At 48.0% G+C, this 16,850-nt stretch overlaps 1 protein-coding gene across 2 annotated transcripts in view; it reads left to right on the top strand.

The window, feature by feature from the left end:
* The window catches only part of MIB2 (MIB E3 ubiquitin protein ligase 2), a 43,431-nt gene extending 30,306 nt beyond the window's left edge, over window positions 1-13,125 (top strand). Inside the window, exons 11-20 of one of the 2 annotated variants that reach the window (XM_056508090.1) lie at window positions 443-591; window positions 1,401-1,557; window positions 2,009-2,163; window positions 2,704-2,830; window positions 4,449-4,679; window positions 6,535-6,713; window positions 7,605-7,789; window positions 8,509-8,574; window positions 10,225-10,468; window positions 12,136-13,125. In XM_056508090.1, coding sequence (XP_056364065.1) covers window positions 443-591; window positions 1,401-1,557; window positions 2,009-2,163; window positions 2,704-2,830; window positions 4,449-4,679; window positions 6,535-6,713; window positions 7,605-7,789; window positions 8,509-8,574; window positions 10,225-10,466 — 1,491 coding nt within the window. In that variant the 3' untranslated portion in view covers window positions 10,467-10,468; window positions 12,136-13,125. Of the gene's footprint in view, window positions 1-442; window positions 592-1,400; window positions 1,558-2,008; window positions 2,164-2,703; window positions 2,831-4,448; window positions 4,680-6,534; window positions 6,714-7,604; window positions 7,790-8,508; window positions 8,575-10,224; window positions 10,469-12,018 lie in introns of both variants that reach the window. The other variant, XM_056508089.1, reaches the window with a different exon arrangement.
* Window positions 13,126-16,850: the final 3,725 nt, after the last annotated feature.

The following is a 16,850-nucleotide window of genomic DNA, read 5'->3' as shown; positions in this document are numbered from 1 at the left end:
CCTTTAATTCTCCAATACTCTCACTGCAGCACTTGAGTCCTGAGATCTCCCCTGCAGCCAGTGCACCCACTGAAGTACCTGCAGCAGCACAGCACAGCAGGGACTTGGCACCTCCAGAGCCTTATGCAAAGCTAATTTGATTTCCTCACACATTTTCCTCTGGGGAAGGGAATTGTTGGCAGAGATATCAAGGAGTGTTGTGCTCAAAGGCACAGAGCAATTTGGCAGCAGGGTTCTGCAATTACAGAGCTCCCAGCTCTGTTCTGTCACTTCTCCCCTCCTGTCTAAATGTGCTGTCCCCTTCCAAAATATTCTGGGACAAGGTCAGCAGGGAGCTGCTGGCCAGGGAGAGGAGCCTATGGGATTCCTGGGCTCTTCCCACCCTGCTCCAGGCGCAGCACGAGCTCATCCCTGAATTTCTGTGTCTCTGGCCTTCCCAAAGGTGGATGCCAAGAACCAGGGCAGGACTGCCCTGCAGATTGCCTCCTACCAGGGGCACCTGGAGGTGGTGAGGACACTGCTGCAGGCTCATGCCAGCATCGACCTGCGGGACGACGAGGGGGACACGGCGCTGCACTACGCAGCTTTTGGGTAGGGCTCTGTTCCTTCTTAGTGAGCTCTTCTCTTACTGCCCACATGAATGGTTTGGTCCAAATTCTACCCTCCCACCCACCCTGAATTCCCTGTCAATCCTGCCTTGTGCCAACCCCCTGCTTGCCATTCCCCTTGGGAATTTAATCCCTAAAACTGGACATGTCATTAGTCCATGTGACCCAGTTTCCTCCCCTACCTCCCTCATTGGTTGATACTTTTGTGGAAATCTCTAAAATCAGAGGGTTTGGGGAAAGCTGAAAAAAAGCAGGGCTCAGAGACAGCAGAACTGCAATTATAGCTAAGTGGTAGCCATAAGATTTGGCAGTAGAAAAGTTCTGTGAGGTAGAAAGCAAGGACAAATAGAACAATGGTCTGTGTATTAAAGCTTGGCTAAAATAACTCCCTAAGTTGCAGAAAAGTATATCTAGCAAGATATTAGGAAAAAAATTGTTAAAGAGATTTTAGTGATGAAATTTTTTTCAAAGGGATGAGGGAGGTGATTTAGTGAGTTGAGATCAAATTGTTTGGTTGTTTTCTCTAAGTTTGTGTGTTTCCAGAGCAGGATGAGATTTAGAATTGTATCATCAGTTACCAGGGAAGAATTCATCATTAAGAGTGGGGATTCCTGTTGATTTAGAGCAGAGAGAACAAATCAGGAAGCTTTTATGGTGTTTTTTTAACACTGAGAAGAAGTGGGGTGTGGCTGAAAGGATACAAACCCTGAGTTCTGTTGCTTTGCAAAGAGAAAAAATTTCCTGTGAGCACTGAATTGACCCTAACCTGCTTTTGCCCTTGCTTTAAACCAGAAACCAAGCTGAGGTTGCCCGTGTGCTGCTGGCCAAAGGAGCCAGTGCAGACCTGCTGAACAATGCCAAGTGCACAGCCCTGTACATTGCTGTCAGCCAGGGCTTCACCGAGGTGGTGAGAGCCCTCTGTGAGCTCAACTGTGATGTCAACCTCCCAGTAAGTTTGGGGCTGCAGGGATTTGGGGCAGGGAGGTGTTTGAGGATTTTTTGAGGTGCTTTTTTATGTCTCACATCATTTGTGGCTTTAAAGAATTCAAAAGTTGTCCTCTGAAAATGTGCTGGGAAATGTTCCTGAATTTCAGTACTCTGAAATTCCAGGTTTGTGTCTGTCCCTTCTCCATCACATCACATTCTCTGATGGACTCTAGAATCCAGGGAGGGCTGAGCTGCTGTTCCTGTGTGTTTTAGCCACACTCCTGTTCCCAGCAACAGGATTTTAAAGATTTTTAAGGCAGGCAGTGATGATGACTTGGACCCAGCCCATTTTTAGGGTTTGCTGTTGTGCTGGTGGGGCTGTTCTGTGCTGGGTCAGACTCTCAAAGCTCACAGGGGTTTCCTTGGAGTTTCTGAGGTTGGTAACCTGTGTTTGCTTTGGTATCCATGTGTAGGATTCCCAGGGAGACACCCCCCTGCATTATGCTATCACTCTGGACTACAAAGTCGTGATTGAGATTCTCACTGAAGTTCCCAACATAGATTTCACTGTCCAGAACTGTCAAGGCTTCAACCTACTCCACTATTCTGCCCTGAAAGGCAACAAGCTGTAAGTGTCCTTTCTTTTTTTTCTATTTTTATGTCTTTTGCAGATGTTAATTTGTGCTGGCTGTCTATGAAGATGGCAGGTGTGGTTCTGGATAGTTGGTTAAACTTTTTTAGGGTTTGGATATGGCTGGATAGGGCTGTTGGCCTCCTTTAGGTCTTCACAGGAAGCTCCTGCCTGCTTTTCCCATCCCATTTTTCTCATGCTTCCCTAGGCTAGGAAATCTCTGTTTCTGGACAGTGTCAGATGTTTGGCTTCACACATGGAAGGACAGGAGAAGGTCTCAGGAAAGACTGGAAGCCTCTGGAACTGTTCCAAAGATAAATCTGCTCATTATTTTCAAAGCAATGTGACTTTTCCGTGCTTTATAAAATGATAATTGAAGGGTTTTGCTGCATTCTTGTAATTAATTTTGTGGGTTTAAGGGAGTGCTCTTCGTTGCTGGTGTCAGCACCAGCTGGTAAAACATGGACATTGCTAACTGCTGAGCAGGAGAGGCAGAAATCAATTCTTCCATCTCTAATAACCTGTCCAACTCTCTAGAGCCATCAAGAAGATTCTGGCCAGGGCTCGGCAGCTGGTGGACTCCAAAAAGGAAGATGGATTCACTGCCCTGCACCTTGCTGCTCTCAACAACCACATGGAAGTGGCTGAAATCCTCATCAAAGAGGTAAGAGATCACTCAAAACCACCAGCCAGAAAACCTGTCCCACTCCCAAGCCTCACAGCTACCCCTGAGTTGACACTGGGACCCACAGGGGTGTCCCTGTCCCTTTGAAGAGCTGGCATTGTTTGCCAGGCTGAAAAACAGGGGTTGTCCTGGGGGATTTTCCTGTGACACTGGCAGGGAAGAGATGAGGATGTATTACCTGGAATAGAGACTAGAGAGAGTAAAATGGATAAAATAGGAATTTATTGAAAGGATCCACCTTGGGCAGTGCAAGAGCCTGGCCAGGGCTACACCCAAATCAAATCCAAGCTGGTCATGAGTCTTTACACCTTTGTGAGTTTTGGTTCATCATGGAGTCAATTATCCAAGTGGAGTCTCAGCTCCTGGCTTGCCCCCTTCCCTTAGCCATTGTTTCTGCTTTTGGGTACTAGTTGTCCTTGATTCTCTGTCTAGAAAGGAATTGTTCTAACTCCCCTGTGAAGAGACCTTACTAACACCTCACATGAAGTTTCAGAGTTACACACCAAGCAGCAGAGATTCTGAAAAATACAAAAGCTAAAACTCAAGGGATCAGCTAAGAACAAAATGGGTTGGAAATGAAATGCTCAATGAAGATAAAATGGGATTTGGGAGCTCCAGGCCCCACACTCTCAATTGTGCAGCCACATCTCCAGTGATGCCATTCCTGCTTTTCCAGGATGGGATTTGGGAACTCCAGGCCCCACACTCTCAGTTCTGCAGCCACATCTCCCTGTGATGCTTTTCCACTCCTGCTTTTCCAGGGTGGGATTTTGGGAACTCCCAGGCCCCACACTCAGTTCTGCAGCCACATCTCCAGTGATGCCATTCCTGCTTTTCCAGGGTGGGATTTGGGAACTCCCAGGCCCCACACTCAGTTCTGCAGCCACATCTCCCTGTGATGCTTTTCCACTCCTGCTTTTCCAGGGTGGGATTTTGGGAACTCCAGGCCCTACACTCGCAGTTCTGCAGCCACATCTCCCTGTGATGTTTTTCCACTCCTGCTTTTCCAGGGTGGGATTTGGGAACTCCAGGCCCCACACTCAGTTCTGCAGCCACATCTCCCTCTGATGTTTTTCCACTCCTGCTTTTCCAGGGTGGGATTTTAGGAACTCCCAGGCCCCACACTCAGTTCTGCAGCCACATCTCCCTGTGATGTTTTTCCATTCCTGCTTTTCCAGGGTGGGATTTTGGGAACTCCAGGCCCCACACTCAGTTCTGCAGCCACATCTCCCTGTGATGCTTTTCCACTCCTGCTTTTCCAGGGTGGGATTTTGGGAACTCCAGGCCCCACACTCAGTTCTGCAGCCACATCTCCCTGTGATGCTTTTCCACTCCTGCTTTTCCAGGGTGGGATTTTGGGAACTCCCAGGCCCCACTCTCAGTTCTGCAGCCACATCTCCCTGTGATGTTTTTCCACTCCTGCTTTTCCAGGGTGGGATTTGGGAACTCCAGGCCCCACACTCAGTTCTGCAGCCACATCTCCCTGTGATGTTTTTCCACTCCTGCTTTTCCAGGATGGGATTTGGGAACTCCAGGCCCCACACTCAGTTCTGCAGCCACATCTCCCTCTGATGTTTTTCCACTCCTGCTTTTCCAGGGTCGCTGTGACGTGAACGTGAAGAACAACAGGAACCAGAGCCCCCTGCACCTGGCTGTGATCCAGGGCCACGTGGGGATGGTGCAGCTGCTGGTGAGCCAGGGCAGTGATGTCAATGCTGAGGATGAGGATGGGGACACAGCCATGCACATCGCCCTGGAGCGCCAGCAGCTGATGGCCCTGGCCATGGAGAAACGGGAGGGGGAGATGGGAGCAGCTCTCCTGTCCAAGGTCAGCACAATTCCAGCAGGAAAATGCTCTGTGTTACAGCATCAGCAGGCTCTGGGCTCTGAGTGTGTGTTCCCCTGGCTTCCCTGAATGCTTCTAGAACCCCTGGCAGGGGTCTCAGAGGTCCTGGCATGGTACCCAGGGGTCCTGTGGGCTGGACTTAAGTCCCTGGAGAAATCTGCCAACATTGCAGGAAGAAATACAAGCCACAAAAATAAGTAGAGTATAAATTAAACTGTTAGAAGGTAGAAAAGGTGGATTTCTAGGAATGTTTATATTAGGGGGTTCGTGGCTAACATGGAGGATTTTGGGTGTGGTACTTTGTTTCCTCCTTCTTCATGCCATCCATGTTGAATGCCAGCCTGGCATTCTTTGGTTGGTCTGAGATAGATTGGACAGTGTAATAAAATTGTTGTGTATTGGAAAATAATTGTAAATATTAGGTACTTAATTTAGGGTATATAAGATAAGCCCTGCCCAGGGCTGAGGCATTCTGCCCTGGACTTCAAGCTGAACAGACTGCTGTCAGCTAGAGAAAGAATTTCTTAGATAAGGAGCAATAAACAACCTTGAGAACCTCTGAGAACAGCCTCCTCCAGTCTCTCTGGCTGCCAGGGGAAAACCTGAATTTCAAACCACCTTTATGTCCTCCTGAGGGGATCTCAGATCAGGAGACCCCTCAGGCAGTGACACTGAGGGGTTGAAGGAAGGCAGCTCTGAGTTCCCCTCATGCAGTCCAGATGGGGAGTGTAGAAACCAGCCTTGCTTGTGGGAAAGCAGGAATAGATCCTGCTGAATTTATAGCATGGAGCTTGACATAGGCAGACAACAATTCTGAGCTGTCTCTGATATTTTTATGAGCATTGTGCACTTCTTTCCTGACATGGGAAAGGTCATGAATCCAGAGCCAAGAGACTCCTGGGTTTAATTCATGCCCCAGAACCACAGCAATTCATTTCTGTCTGATGGCATGGAAAATATGAGGAGAGCTGACCACAGACACCCCAGTTATCTGCACATGTGCAGCAGGGGGAGAGGGGAGATGGAGCAGCCTGGAGGGGGAAGCTGTTACAAAGCCTGAACTGGATTTCTCTGTGCTGCTCTGTATCCATGGATATAAAGATCTAAAAATCACTGCAGGATAGGCCAAAGGTGCAGGGATAATTTAATTCACTGGAAAATCCAGCACAGATTTTAAAAAATTATTAAATTTGAAATGACCAGAATAAGTGAAGCCACCATTCCTCCTTTTTAGCTGTTGGTGCATGGAAAAGCCCAGTGCACTGCCCTTCCATCCTGCTCCTCACCAAACCACCAGGAGATGATGGCTCAAAGTCCTGGAAGTCCTAAAGAGAGACCTGTGCATGTCATTCCCAGTATTATTTACAGTAACATCATCTCTAAATGCTGTAGATTCCTTCACATCTAATTTTACTTGCCTTGACTGACATGCTTTGGTCGTTTAAGTCAGTGGAATATGTGACTTGACTTCAAATTATTTGGAATCATGCACATCAAAATTTGGCTCTTTAAATAGCTGTTGCTTATGGTCCCTGCAGCAGCTGCTCTGTGGGGCCTTCAACTTCTTCCTTTTCACTCCCTGGAGAAGTGAATGCCCATTTCTGTGATTTGTAGGGATTATCACCAGGTAGGATCAGTCTGAGGCACTCTTGGCCCTGGAATGTAAAATTTGAACCCATTATTTACATAAAGGCAAAAAGAGTCTTTGTTTGCTTCCAAAAAGTTGCACTTCTAACTTTTAAGTACAAGGTTTAAGACTTTTATTTAGATTTTGATGCAAATCAGAGCAGAGCCTCAGAAGCTGCTTCTGTTGACAGAGTGTGTTTCTCAATTTTAGCTGCAGGCTTCTGGCTTCCTGGGAAATGTGGAGCTGAATGTTGGGACTGCCATTGCCTGCTACTTAGCACAAGAAGGAGCAGATATTAATTATGCAAATCATCGAGGAAAGTCTCCTTTGGACCTCATTACAGATGGAAGGATTGTCCAGATCGTCAAAGACTTCTCAAAAAAATTCAGGTAATGAGCAAAGCAGAGTCTTCTCCAGCCCTGGGGTCTCAGGAGGGATGGAGAATCTCTGAGACCCTCTGGATGTCACCCTGAGCACGTCCTGTTTGTCTGGAGGGGTGATGTGGGGGTGTGTGCTGACTTTGGGAGGAGCAGATTAATGAGGCTCTGTGCAAACTCGGCCTCTTGGCAACATGAGGAGCCTCTGAGGCCAAGAGCAGCTTTGCAGAATAATCCTTGGTTCTGTTTTACTTTCATTTGACTCCTCATTGACAGATATTTAAAGAGAGTGCAAGAGAAGAGTGGGCACCAAAACCCACAGGATTTATTCCAGGGCCAGATAAACACTTGTTTTGAAGGTGATAAGAGAAATAGCTGAGAAAATGCCAAGGGGAGAGTAGAGCAAGTCAAAGCTGGCTTTATTTGGATTTGGACTTTGCAAACATGAAAGCAGAATTCTGTTTGATCTGAGGGCACAGGCTTGAGGAGGAGCCACCCAGCAGTGCTGTCATTGGTCACTGCAAATGAGAGGTGAAAAACACCTTCCCCAGGAGCTCTGTCAGTACAGTATGTGTTGGACTGAGGTTTTTTCCTTAAAAATGTCATTTCTGTCAGGCTGACATTTCTCATTATTGCTTTCAGCAGATGGTTGTGCTGTTAGCTTGGTGTTACCTCCAAAGGAGCAGTTTCCATTTGTGTAAATATTAGAGATCCCTGCTCTTGTTTTTGGACACAGCTGGTCAGGATCCCAGCTGAGCTTGTCCCAGCAGGGCAGGGAAGGTTCCCAGGTTTATCTAGCTGAGCCTGTGCTGCTGTGTCTCCCTGTGGATATGAATTACCCCAGGGATAACTCACTGCTGAAGGAGCTTGTGGCTCACATTTCCTGCTGGCTGCTGCTTGCAGGGAACAGCAGATTTCTTCTGAGAGCTCAACCATCACCTGCAGCCTTCGCCGTGTGCACACCACGCCCAACACCATGACCAACCTCAGTGTGTCCAGCGTGGCAGTGCCCACAGAGTGCCTGGTCTGCTCAGAGCTGGCCTTGCTCATCCATTTCTTCCCATGCCAGCACAGTATTGTTTGTGAAGGTGAGTCCACACTGATTTTTTTCCCCCTTTTTTAAAATGTTTTTTTTTTTCTCTGTTTCCCCATCCAAGCCTCCCTCTTTGCCCTGTCAGAAATCCAGCCCTGCTTAGACACAGAGCTTTTGTTCTGTTTGTGTCCTGAAGCAACCCCAGCATGATTTCAGCATCTCAGACAGCCAGAGTTATCTCTGAAAAACACAGCATGTTCTGCCCACCTGCTGCTTGGGACTCCAGGCAGCTTTGCTTGGGCTTAGAGATGCCTGGGTAATTCAGAGGGAAGGCCAGTTCTGGCTGTCAGTGCTTTATCCCCCAGAAACCTCCTGAGAAGGATTTCCCTCTCCCCTGGCTTTCACAACTCCTCATTCTTCAGGATTTCAGCTGATTTAAGGGCAGCCTGCTCAGACTTGTCAGCAAGTTCATCTCACAAGGCACAGTGTGACCACAGGGAGTTTGGTCAGAACTCTGTGCCGGAGCTTCATCCTCTTCCCCCAGAGCTGCAGCAGCTGCAGGGGCAGAGCAGGGAGGATTTAAAGGTGTTGTGTTTGCTCTGACCTGGGAAAGATTAAACAAGAGAGTAGGGCACAGCTCAGAAAGCAGGTGGTGACCCCATTCCATACAGAGCAATCCCTTAATCACCCAGGGAGGCCTCAGGTTGTTCAAATCTGATGTTCTTGAGTCTGTTGTGGGTTTCATTGGCATCTCTCCTTGTGTCACCATGGCAGAATGCTCCAGGAGGATGAAGAAGTGCATCAAATGTCAAGTGACAATAACCAAAAAGCTGAAACAAGGTATGTCCTGGCTCTTCCTGCTGATCAGGGCTGTGGGGAGGGTCCTGCACAGGGTTGGTTTGAGGGGCATCAGTGATTTTCAGTGAAATAAGAAGAGTTTGTTTATTTTGGCTTTGTGTGTGTGTGTGCCTGTGGCATGATCTAGCTTTAGAGAGAAAAAAAAGTAGATTTTAATAGATTTTCTCAGGTGTCCTAGGCCAAGCTCAAGCTGCATAGACAGGACAGAACATTTAAGGGAGTTTTACCTGGGCCTGGCTGATTTTGTGTATTGAAAGCAAACACCAGGTTCCTTAGTCTGGTTTCACATGGGATGATTTAACAGTGAAAATTCATGAGGGAGGAAAAACTACATCTTGTGCAAGCCTGCCTTCTCCCTTGGCTGAGGAATCAGTGTCTGTGCAGGGCTGGCAGGACCCAGCTATCCAGAAATCTCAAGAGTAGAGTATTTCAATGAAACTCTTCAGCCCAGTTTCAGACAGATTTGTCTCCTGCCCACGTTCCCCAGTGTCAGGAGGAGCTGTGATGTCAGCAAGGCAGCAGCAGGGTTTGCTTTTGCCATGGGATTGCTGCAAGTGGCCACTGAAGCTTTTTCCAGAGTGGTTTTGAGGGCTGAGATCACTCCCAGGGCACGTGAGGATTTAATTGCATGTCCTGCTGCTCATGACTGAGCATTCTGGGCTTTTTTTGGAGTCAGGCTCAAGCCTTGTGATTTGATGCCTGGCAAAAAAGCAGGAATCAGTCCCATGGTGTTGGACATGCACAGCTGGCAGAGCCAGAGCTCCTCTTTGAAACTCCATCATGCCAAAAATATCACTTTTGACCTGACAAGTGGACAGGAGCATTTGTCTCTGCTGCAGACTGGCAGCAAAATAATGATGGGAATTCCAAATAAGACATTTGCAGGCAAATTGCCAGTGGAGGAGGAGCATCAAGGTCTGAAATACCAGCAGGATTTCCCTGGCAGTGATGTCTTCAGTGCTTGCCTTTGACAAACTCACTGTCCCCAAGGACAGGATTTGAAAGTACTTCTTGCACTGATATGCAGCTAATTCCAGAACACTGAGGGAAGGGACAGCTGTAGTGAAGTGTAAAGCTGCCTAATCAGTGATGCAGGAGCAGAAGATGAGCAGTGAGAGCTGCACTGAGCTGAAACCAGGAGAATATTTACCCAAAGTACAGTTATCCAGCATTTGGGATTCTTTTATTTCACAGAGTCAACCAAATGACCAATTTATGTAGAAATCAACACAAGTGATTCAGATAATTTCTTCTTGTGTGACCATGTGTGTCCTGAAAGACACACACACACATTCCTTAGACATTTCTTAGCCAGAAATTGGAGTCCCAAGTGTCTGCAGGAGGTTGAGAGAACACAGTGCCCTGTAAGGATTCCTGGATTAGCAAGGCAGAATATCACCACCAGCTTTGGATATTTTCACTCGAAGGGAGCAGCATATTCCAGAGCACCAAGGCAGGAATCTCAGACAGGATTTAAAAAACCACCAAACCATCCCAAGCACACACAAACCACCGAGCAAATAAGCAGAGGGAAGTGTGTAAAGAAGGATTTTGGTGTGGGGCTGGGTGCAGAGCGTGCAGTGTGGGTGGGATGGTGCTGCTGAGCCGTGGCTGAGCCCGCTGTGCCCACAGACAGCACGGAGGTGGAGTGCAGCCCCAGCACCGAGGGCACGGAGCAGAGGAAGCTGATGGAGGAGCTGCAGAGCCGCTACCGGCAGATGGAGGAGAGGATCACCTGCCCCATCTGCATCGACGACCAGATCAAGCTGGTGTTCCAGTGCGGGCACGGCTCGTGCCCCGACTGCAGCACGGCCCTGACCGTGTGCCCCATCTGCCGGCAGGCCATCCGCGAGAGGATCCCCATCTTCGTCTGAGGGTAACCCACAGGGGATCCATCTTCGTGTGAGGGGAACCCACAGGGGATCCATCTTCGTGTGAGGGGAACCCACAGGGGATCCATCTTCGTCTGAGGGGAACCCACAGGGGATCCATCTTCGTGTGAGGGGAACCCACAGGGGATCCATCTTCGTCTGAGGGGAACCCACAGGGGATCCATCTTCGTGTGAGGGGAACCCACAGGGGATCCATCTTCGTCTGAGGGAACCCACAGGGGATCCATCTTTGTGTGAGGGGAACCCACAGGGGATCCATCTTTGTGTGAGGGGAACCCACAGGGGATCCATCTTCGTCTGAGGGGAACCCACAGGGGATCCATCTTCGTGTGAGGGGAACCCACAGGGGATCCATCTTCGTCTGAGGGGAACCCACAGGGGATCCATCTTCGTGTGAGGGGAACCCACAGGGGATCCATCTTCGTGTGAGGGGAACCCACAGGGGATCCATCTTCGTGTGAGGGGAACCCACAGGGGATCCATCTTCGTGTGAGGGGAACCCACAGGGGATCCATCTTCGTCTGAGGGGAACCCACAGGGGATCCATCTTCGTGTGAGGGGAACCCACAGGGGATCCCATCTTCGTGTGAGGGGAACCCACAGGGGATCCATCTTCGTGTGAGGGGAACCCACAGGGGATCCATCTTCGTGTGAGGGGAACCCACAGGGGATCCATCTTCGTGTGAGGGGAACCCACAGGGGATCCATCTTCGTGTGAGGGGAACCCACAGGGGATCCATCTTCGTGTGAGGGGAACCCACAGGGGATCCCATCTTCGTGTGAGGGAAACCCACAGGGGATCCCATCTTCGTGTGAGGGGAACCCACAGGGGATCCATCTTTGTGTGAGGGGAACCAGGGGATCCCATCTTCGTGTGAGGGGAACCAGGGGATCCATCTTCGTGTGAGGGGAACCAGGGGATCCATCTTCGTGTGAGGGGAACCCACAGGGGATCCCATCTTCGTGTGAGGGGAACCAGGGGATCCCATCTTCGTGTGAGGGGAACCCACAGGGGATCCATCTTTGTGTGAGGGGAACCAGGGGATCCCATCTTCGTGTGAGGGGAACCAGGGGATCCCATCTTCGTGTGAGGGGAACCAGGGGATCCCATCTTCGTGTGAGGGTAACCCACAGGGGATCCCATCTTCGTGTGAGGGTAACCCACAGGGGATCCCATCTTCTGTGAGGGGAACCCACAGGGGATTGTGTGAGGGTAACCCACAGGGGATTGTGTGAGGGTAACCAGGGGATCCCCATCTTTGTGTGAGGGTAACACAGGGAATTGTATGAGGGTAACCACAGGGGATCCCCATCTTTGTGTGAGGGTAACACAGGGACCCTCATCTTTGTGTGAGGGTAACACAGGGGATCTCCATCTTCTGTGAGGGTAACACAGGGAATTGTGTGAGGATAACCACAAGGGATCCCCATCTTCTGTGAGGGTAACCCAGAGAGGATCCCCATCTTTGTGTGAGGGTATGGAACCCCAGAAAGGATCCCCATCTTCGTCTGAGGATGCCTCACTCCCTGACAGGATCCTGATCTTTGTTCTGGGAATGCTTCACGCCCCGAGGGGATCCCCATCTTCATCTGGCACTGCTTCATCCCCTGAGAAGATCCTGATCTTTGAGGATGCTCCACTCCCTGACAGGATCCTGATCTTCATCTGAGGATGCTTCACCTCCCTACAGGATCCTGATCTTCACCTGAGGATTCTTCACTTCCCTACAGGATCCTGATCTTCATCTGAGGATGCTTCACCTCCCTACAGGATCCTGATCTTCACCTGAGGATTCTTCACTTCCCTACAGGATCCTGATCTTCACCTGAGGATGCTTCACCTCCCTACAGGATCCTGAACTTCATCCGAGGATGCTTCGCTCCCTGAGAAGATCCCGATCTTTGTCTGCTCCCCCCCAGCCCCATCCCTCCTGTGCTTCCCTTCCCTGGAGTGTTTGACTCTCTGAAAGAAGGAAGGGAGCACAGAGGGATGTGCCAGGGGAGGAAGAGGATGAGGAAGAGGAGGAGACCCCTCTGGGGTGTCCCAGGGCAGGGACAGCCCCTCCCTCACCTGCACTGCTCATCCACCACCACCACTGAACAGCCCACACTTCAGAGCAGCAGAACAGACCCTGGGCTGCTCCAGAGGCATCCAGGACTCCATTCCCAGGAGATCCTGGGGACCAGCTCTGCCACGTGTCAGGGACAGAGAGCTGGTGTCCCCAACAGCCCCTCTGACCCTTGGGGCTCAACAGCAGCAAACCTGGATGCCAGGAGCTCCTAAAGACAGAGCGTGTGCCTTAGAGAAAAAGTAGTGAACACTGATTGGAGAAAATCTGTTACAACAAATATTTCTGACCTCTAAGTGACACTCTTCTTCTTCTTCCATATTTTTTTTTTTTTTTTTTGGCAGAGCCGTGTGTTCAGAGACTCCTGAGCTTTCTATCCATAATGCCAAAGGCAGGTGTTAAATACTCCAATCAAAGTGTAAAGAAAATAAATAGTAATAATTAAGATAGGAGGGGGAGGAGAAAAAAAAAAAAAAAAAAGGGATTCCATTTTTGTTTCTTTGTTTTGCAGCAAAACTTAATAATAAAAATATATATTTTCCTGAGCATTAAAAATGAATGTACAAACAGTAGCTGCACTATGGATCCAGCTGTATTGTTTTCCAGCTGAGTGAAGAATTATTATCCACTGAATCATCCTGTAAAGTACATTTTGGTGGAAGTGTGGCTGTTTGTCTGGGGGGTGATGATGCCCAAACCTCCTGTTTGTTACGTATTGGAAGCAATATTTAAACAAACAAAAGAAAACAAAATTCCCGTGTTCCTCTGCTCCCTTTGTTCGTTAGCAAAGAGCTGGCAAATCTTTCAAAGAAATGTTCAACTGTGTGGAATGTGTGGTGGTTATGGGAATATTTATAATTTATGGTGTATTGAGTTATTTCAGCAGTCTTGACTTCTAGAGATAGTATTTATCAAAATACTCAAGCTTGCTACAGTTTCAATAGTTTTGGTTTTTTTTAAGTGGATCAGGTTTAACCCATGAATTATTTGTTTGGCTCATACTCAACACCCAAATAACCTAAAGCTGAATTTCAGAATCAGAGGTGCAGATTCTCATTATTTCCTAGAAGTCCATGCTGATGGGAATCCCTTTGGAATAATCCAGAAATTTCCCCAAAATCTTTGCTGAGGCAGCAAAACAAAAGTGTTTAAAAGTACAAATCTGAGCCAGCTTTATCCTGTAAGAGCTGCTTTCATTGACCACTTTTTGGTGCAAGAGAATAATTTTGCAGGCTGTTTATTACCCCAGCCTCATGATAAGCTTTTAAAAAAAATAATTTGTTCACAAGCCTCTCCATAAATCCAGAATGCTGAAGGTTATTTCACCATGTGTTGTATTTGTGCTGGCACTGGGGAGAGGGGACAGAGGTGACCAAATGTTCCATATCTGTTGTGTAATTCTCATCTCTTATTCCAAAGGTGTCCTTTTATTCAGGAAAAACAACATGGAGCATCTGCTTAATTTTTTTTAAATAGTTTCTTTGGGTGCTGAATGAAGAGAGGCTTCCAAGTGATTATTTTCCCTAAAGGGAAAAAAAAAAATGCAGGAAGAGTGCAGCCTTTGACTTCCAAGCTGTGCAGCTGTTGCAGAAAACTGAAGTTGTTTAAAAATTATTTTTTTTTCTTTCCTGGCTAATGAAAAGAGATTTTGAAGGGAAGGAAGAGCTCCTCTCAAATTTTATGTTTTATCTTTCTTGAATTCAAGAGGTGGCAGAAGGCAGCAAGTGCCCCTTTGTGCCAAGAATGTTTTTGGCAGGTTTTGCCCCCCATGCCAGGCTCAGCTCAGGCTTTGGAAGAGGGAAGAAAGTTCTGGTTTATCTTTTTTTATCTTCCTTGGTAAACCTGCATCAAATCTGCTGCAAGATCCTGAGACAGGAGAGCTGGGGAAAGAAGATTTTCCTCCCCTTTTTGCCCTTTTCTGCCCTTTTGCTGTTGGATTTCTTGCTGGTTTTTGGATTTCTTGCTGGTTATAGAACAGGTGAGCTGTTCCTGCTGCAGCAGGCAGGGAAGGAGATGCCAGAGCAGGGGGAAATACTCCTTTACAGGTAAATATCATCATTTTTTAATTGGTGTGGATAATGAGCAGCTTCCTGCTGGTGTTTGTGACCAGCTGGGCTCCCAACAATGAGATTTGGATGGGTCCTCTGCAAAGGAGCTCCTGGGCCTTCTGCCCTCTCCTGGGTGCAGCTCTGGGCCTTAAAAATTCCCTGTTTTTTCTGGTGTACAACTTCAGTTTTAACACATTAGCTCATCTCAGACTTGGTACAAAAGGTTTCTAAACCTTTGGATTTGTGGCCAAAACTCTGTTTTACAGACAATGTAAGACTGAGGTAGAAAAGAGATTTTTCTTGCAAAGCAGAGTCAGGTGAAGAACCCATCTCTCCTTTGTGTTCCCACTAATCTGTGCTGTTCCCAGGATTTCAAGAGGATTGTCCCACCCACAAATGGATTAATAATATTAAAAATAGGTTATTAATACATCCCACCAGAGAGCAGTGACAAAAATATCCCACCCAGAGAAGCAATTCTTAGTTCTGTGTGGATTCACTTTGTTATCTGTGTTTTGGGAAACCTTTCTCCCTCATTTCATCCCCAAATTTCTGCTCTCCATGGTCAGGAGTGCAGGGCTGAGCTCCTGCCTGGGTCAGGCCAGTGCAGCACTTCTGTGAGCAGCAGCTCAAACTGACAGTTAAGCAAAATATTCCTTTTTCTCTGCCAGCTGGAGCAGTTTTCAGCTCATTTGTTATTCATCAGACCATGGATCTTTTCTAGGAACATCAGCAGATGCTGATCACGAGGGGCTGCAGGGTAGAAAATGGGGGAATTCTCTTTAGGCCCCAAACATTCCTGTCCTCCCCCTCCCTGGGGAGCACTGCTCCCTCTTAGAGCACTCAAATACTTTTTTTTTTTTTCAGCCCATGACCCACAGAAAAAGCACAAATTTTCAGTGCCATTCCCACAGGAACCATGCAGGAATGTTGGGTTGTTGCTTTTATTTTCTTTTCCCCCCAAGTTAGGAGCTGAAGGCTGAAATCTTTAATTGCTTTTTAAAGCAAAGGCTGTGTGAGGGTTTCCTGATTCCTTTCACATGGGCCAAGGAGGAGCTGAGCTGTGGTAAATCACATTCCTGCAGATGAATCCTGATCCTGCTGCCTTGAGCCATCAAATTTTGGTCCTTCTCCTTTCCCCAAATCACAACAGGGGGAAGCTGATGGGGCTGTTTTGTTCCAAGGATGAATTATTGGCTCTTCTCCCTGAAAAAAATGAGATTTCATGAGAGGTGAAACACTCAGCTCCACTCCCAGCACTGATGGTTGTTCTCTGTGTATCATCTCTTAGAACAGGTTTTGCTGTAATATTTGTTGTCATAGATTGTTTTTGTGTTATTTTGGGGACTGGGATGAAGCAGTGCCAGCATCCTGAGAAATGGAGCAGAGATACTGGAAATTGTGCTGAAAATAACATTTAATGGAGGCTGAGCAAAGGGAAGGAGAGAAATGCTAAGAATAATCCAGAGGTGAAAAATATGTATTTTTGAGCTAAAGGCTGCCCTGGGGAAGGGAACCATGTGTTGTGTGTTATGCACAGTTATGCTTTAAACCAAATATTTCAGCAGCTGAGTGAGAAGAGCAAAGGTGAGGTGATGGAAAGGGGAGTGCAGTGATCCCACTGTGGGGTTTTCAGCTCTCTGCCCCATTTTTCCCTCCCTGCCCTGCTCCCCTTTCACCTCAGAGCACATGGATTCCCTCAGTGCCATGAGTTCCACTGCTCTGAGACACCAGCCAGTGCCAGGAATGTTTCTGCTGCCCAAATACAGATCCAGGACAGATCCTGCCTGGAGTCCAAACCAAATCTCTGCACTCTAGAACCTCTCAAATTCAGCAGAGCTCCTGGTGAGGTGTGGGGAATATTTCCAGCTGTGTCCCCGAGGGTTCTGTGCCCTGTGGCTCCAGAGGGATTTTATCACAGCAGGGAGTTCTGAGCTCCATGGGCTCTGTCTGGGAGTTCTGAGTGCTCTCCTCATCTGACTCTCATTGCCCTAAAAACCGAGGTTTGTCTTGGCCTCAGTGCTGAGCTGGTTTCTCAGCAAATATTTGCCTTCAGCTGTAATCATTTTGAAAGCTCTCTGCAGCCAGGGGTTTGGTGGGGCTGGATGTGCTGAATTCTCCTGTAGATGGGCACAGTGCATGTGGAGAGAGAAAGCAAAGTGCTTTCCAAGAAACCCTGCTGTCCCTTCTGATCCACCCAGGGAAAACCTGACAGGATCCTAAAATGTCACAGAGGTCGTGAATCATCT

Source organism: Oenanthe melanoleuca, chromosome 21 (assembly GCF_029582105.1).
Source record: "Oenanthe melanoleuca isolate GR-GAL-2019-014 chromosome 21, OMel1.0, whole genome shotgun sequence".
Classification (NCBI taxonomy): domain Eukaryota; kingdom Metazoa; phylum Chordata; class Aves; order Passeriformes; family Muscicapidae; genus Oenanthe; species Oenanthe melanoleuca.
This window is presented reverse-complemented; position numbering and strand designations above follow the sequence as displayed.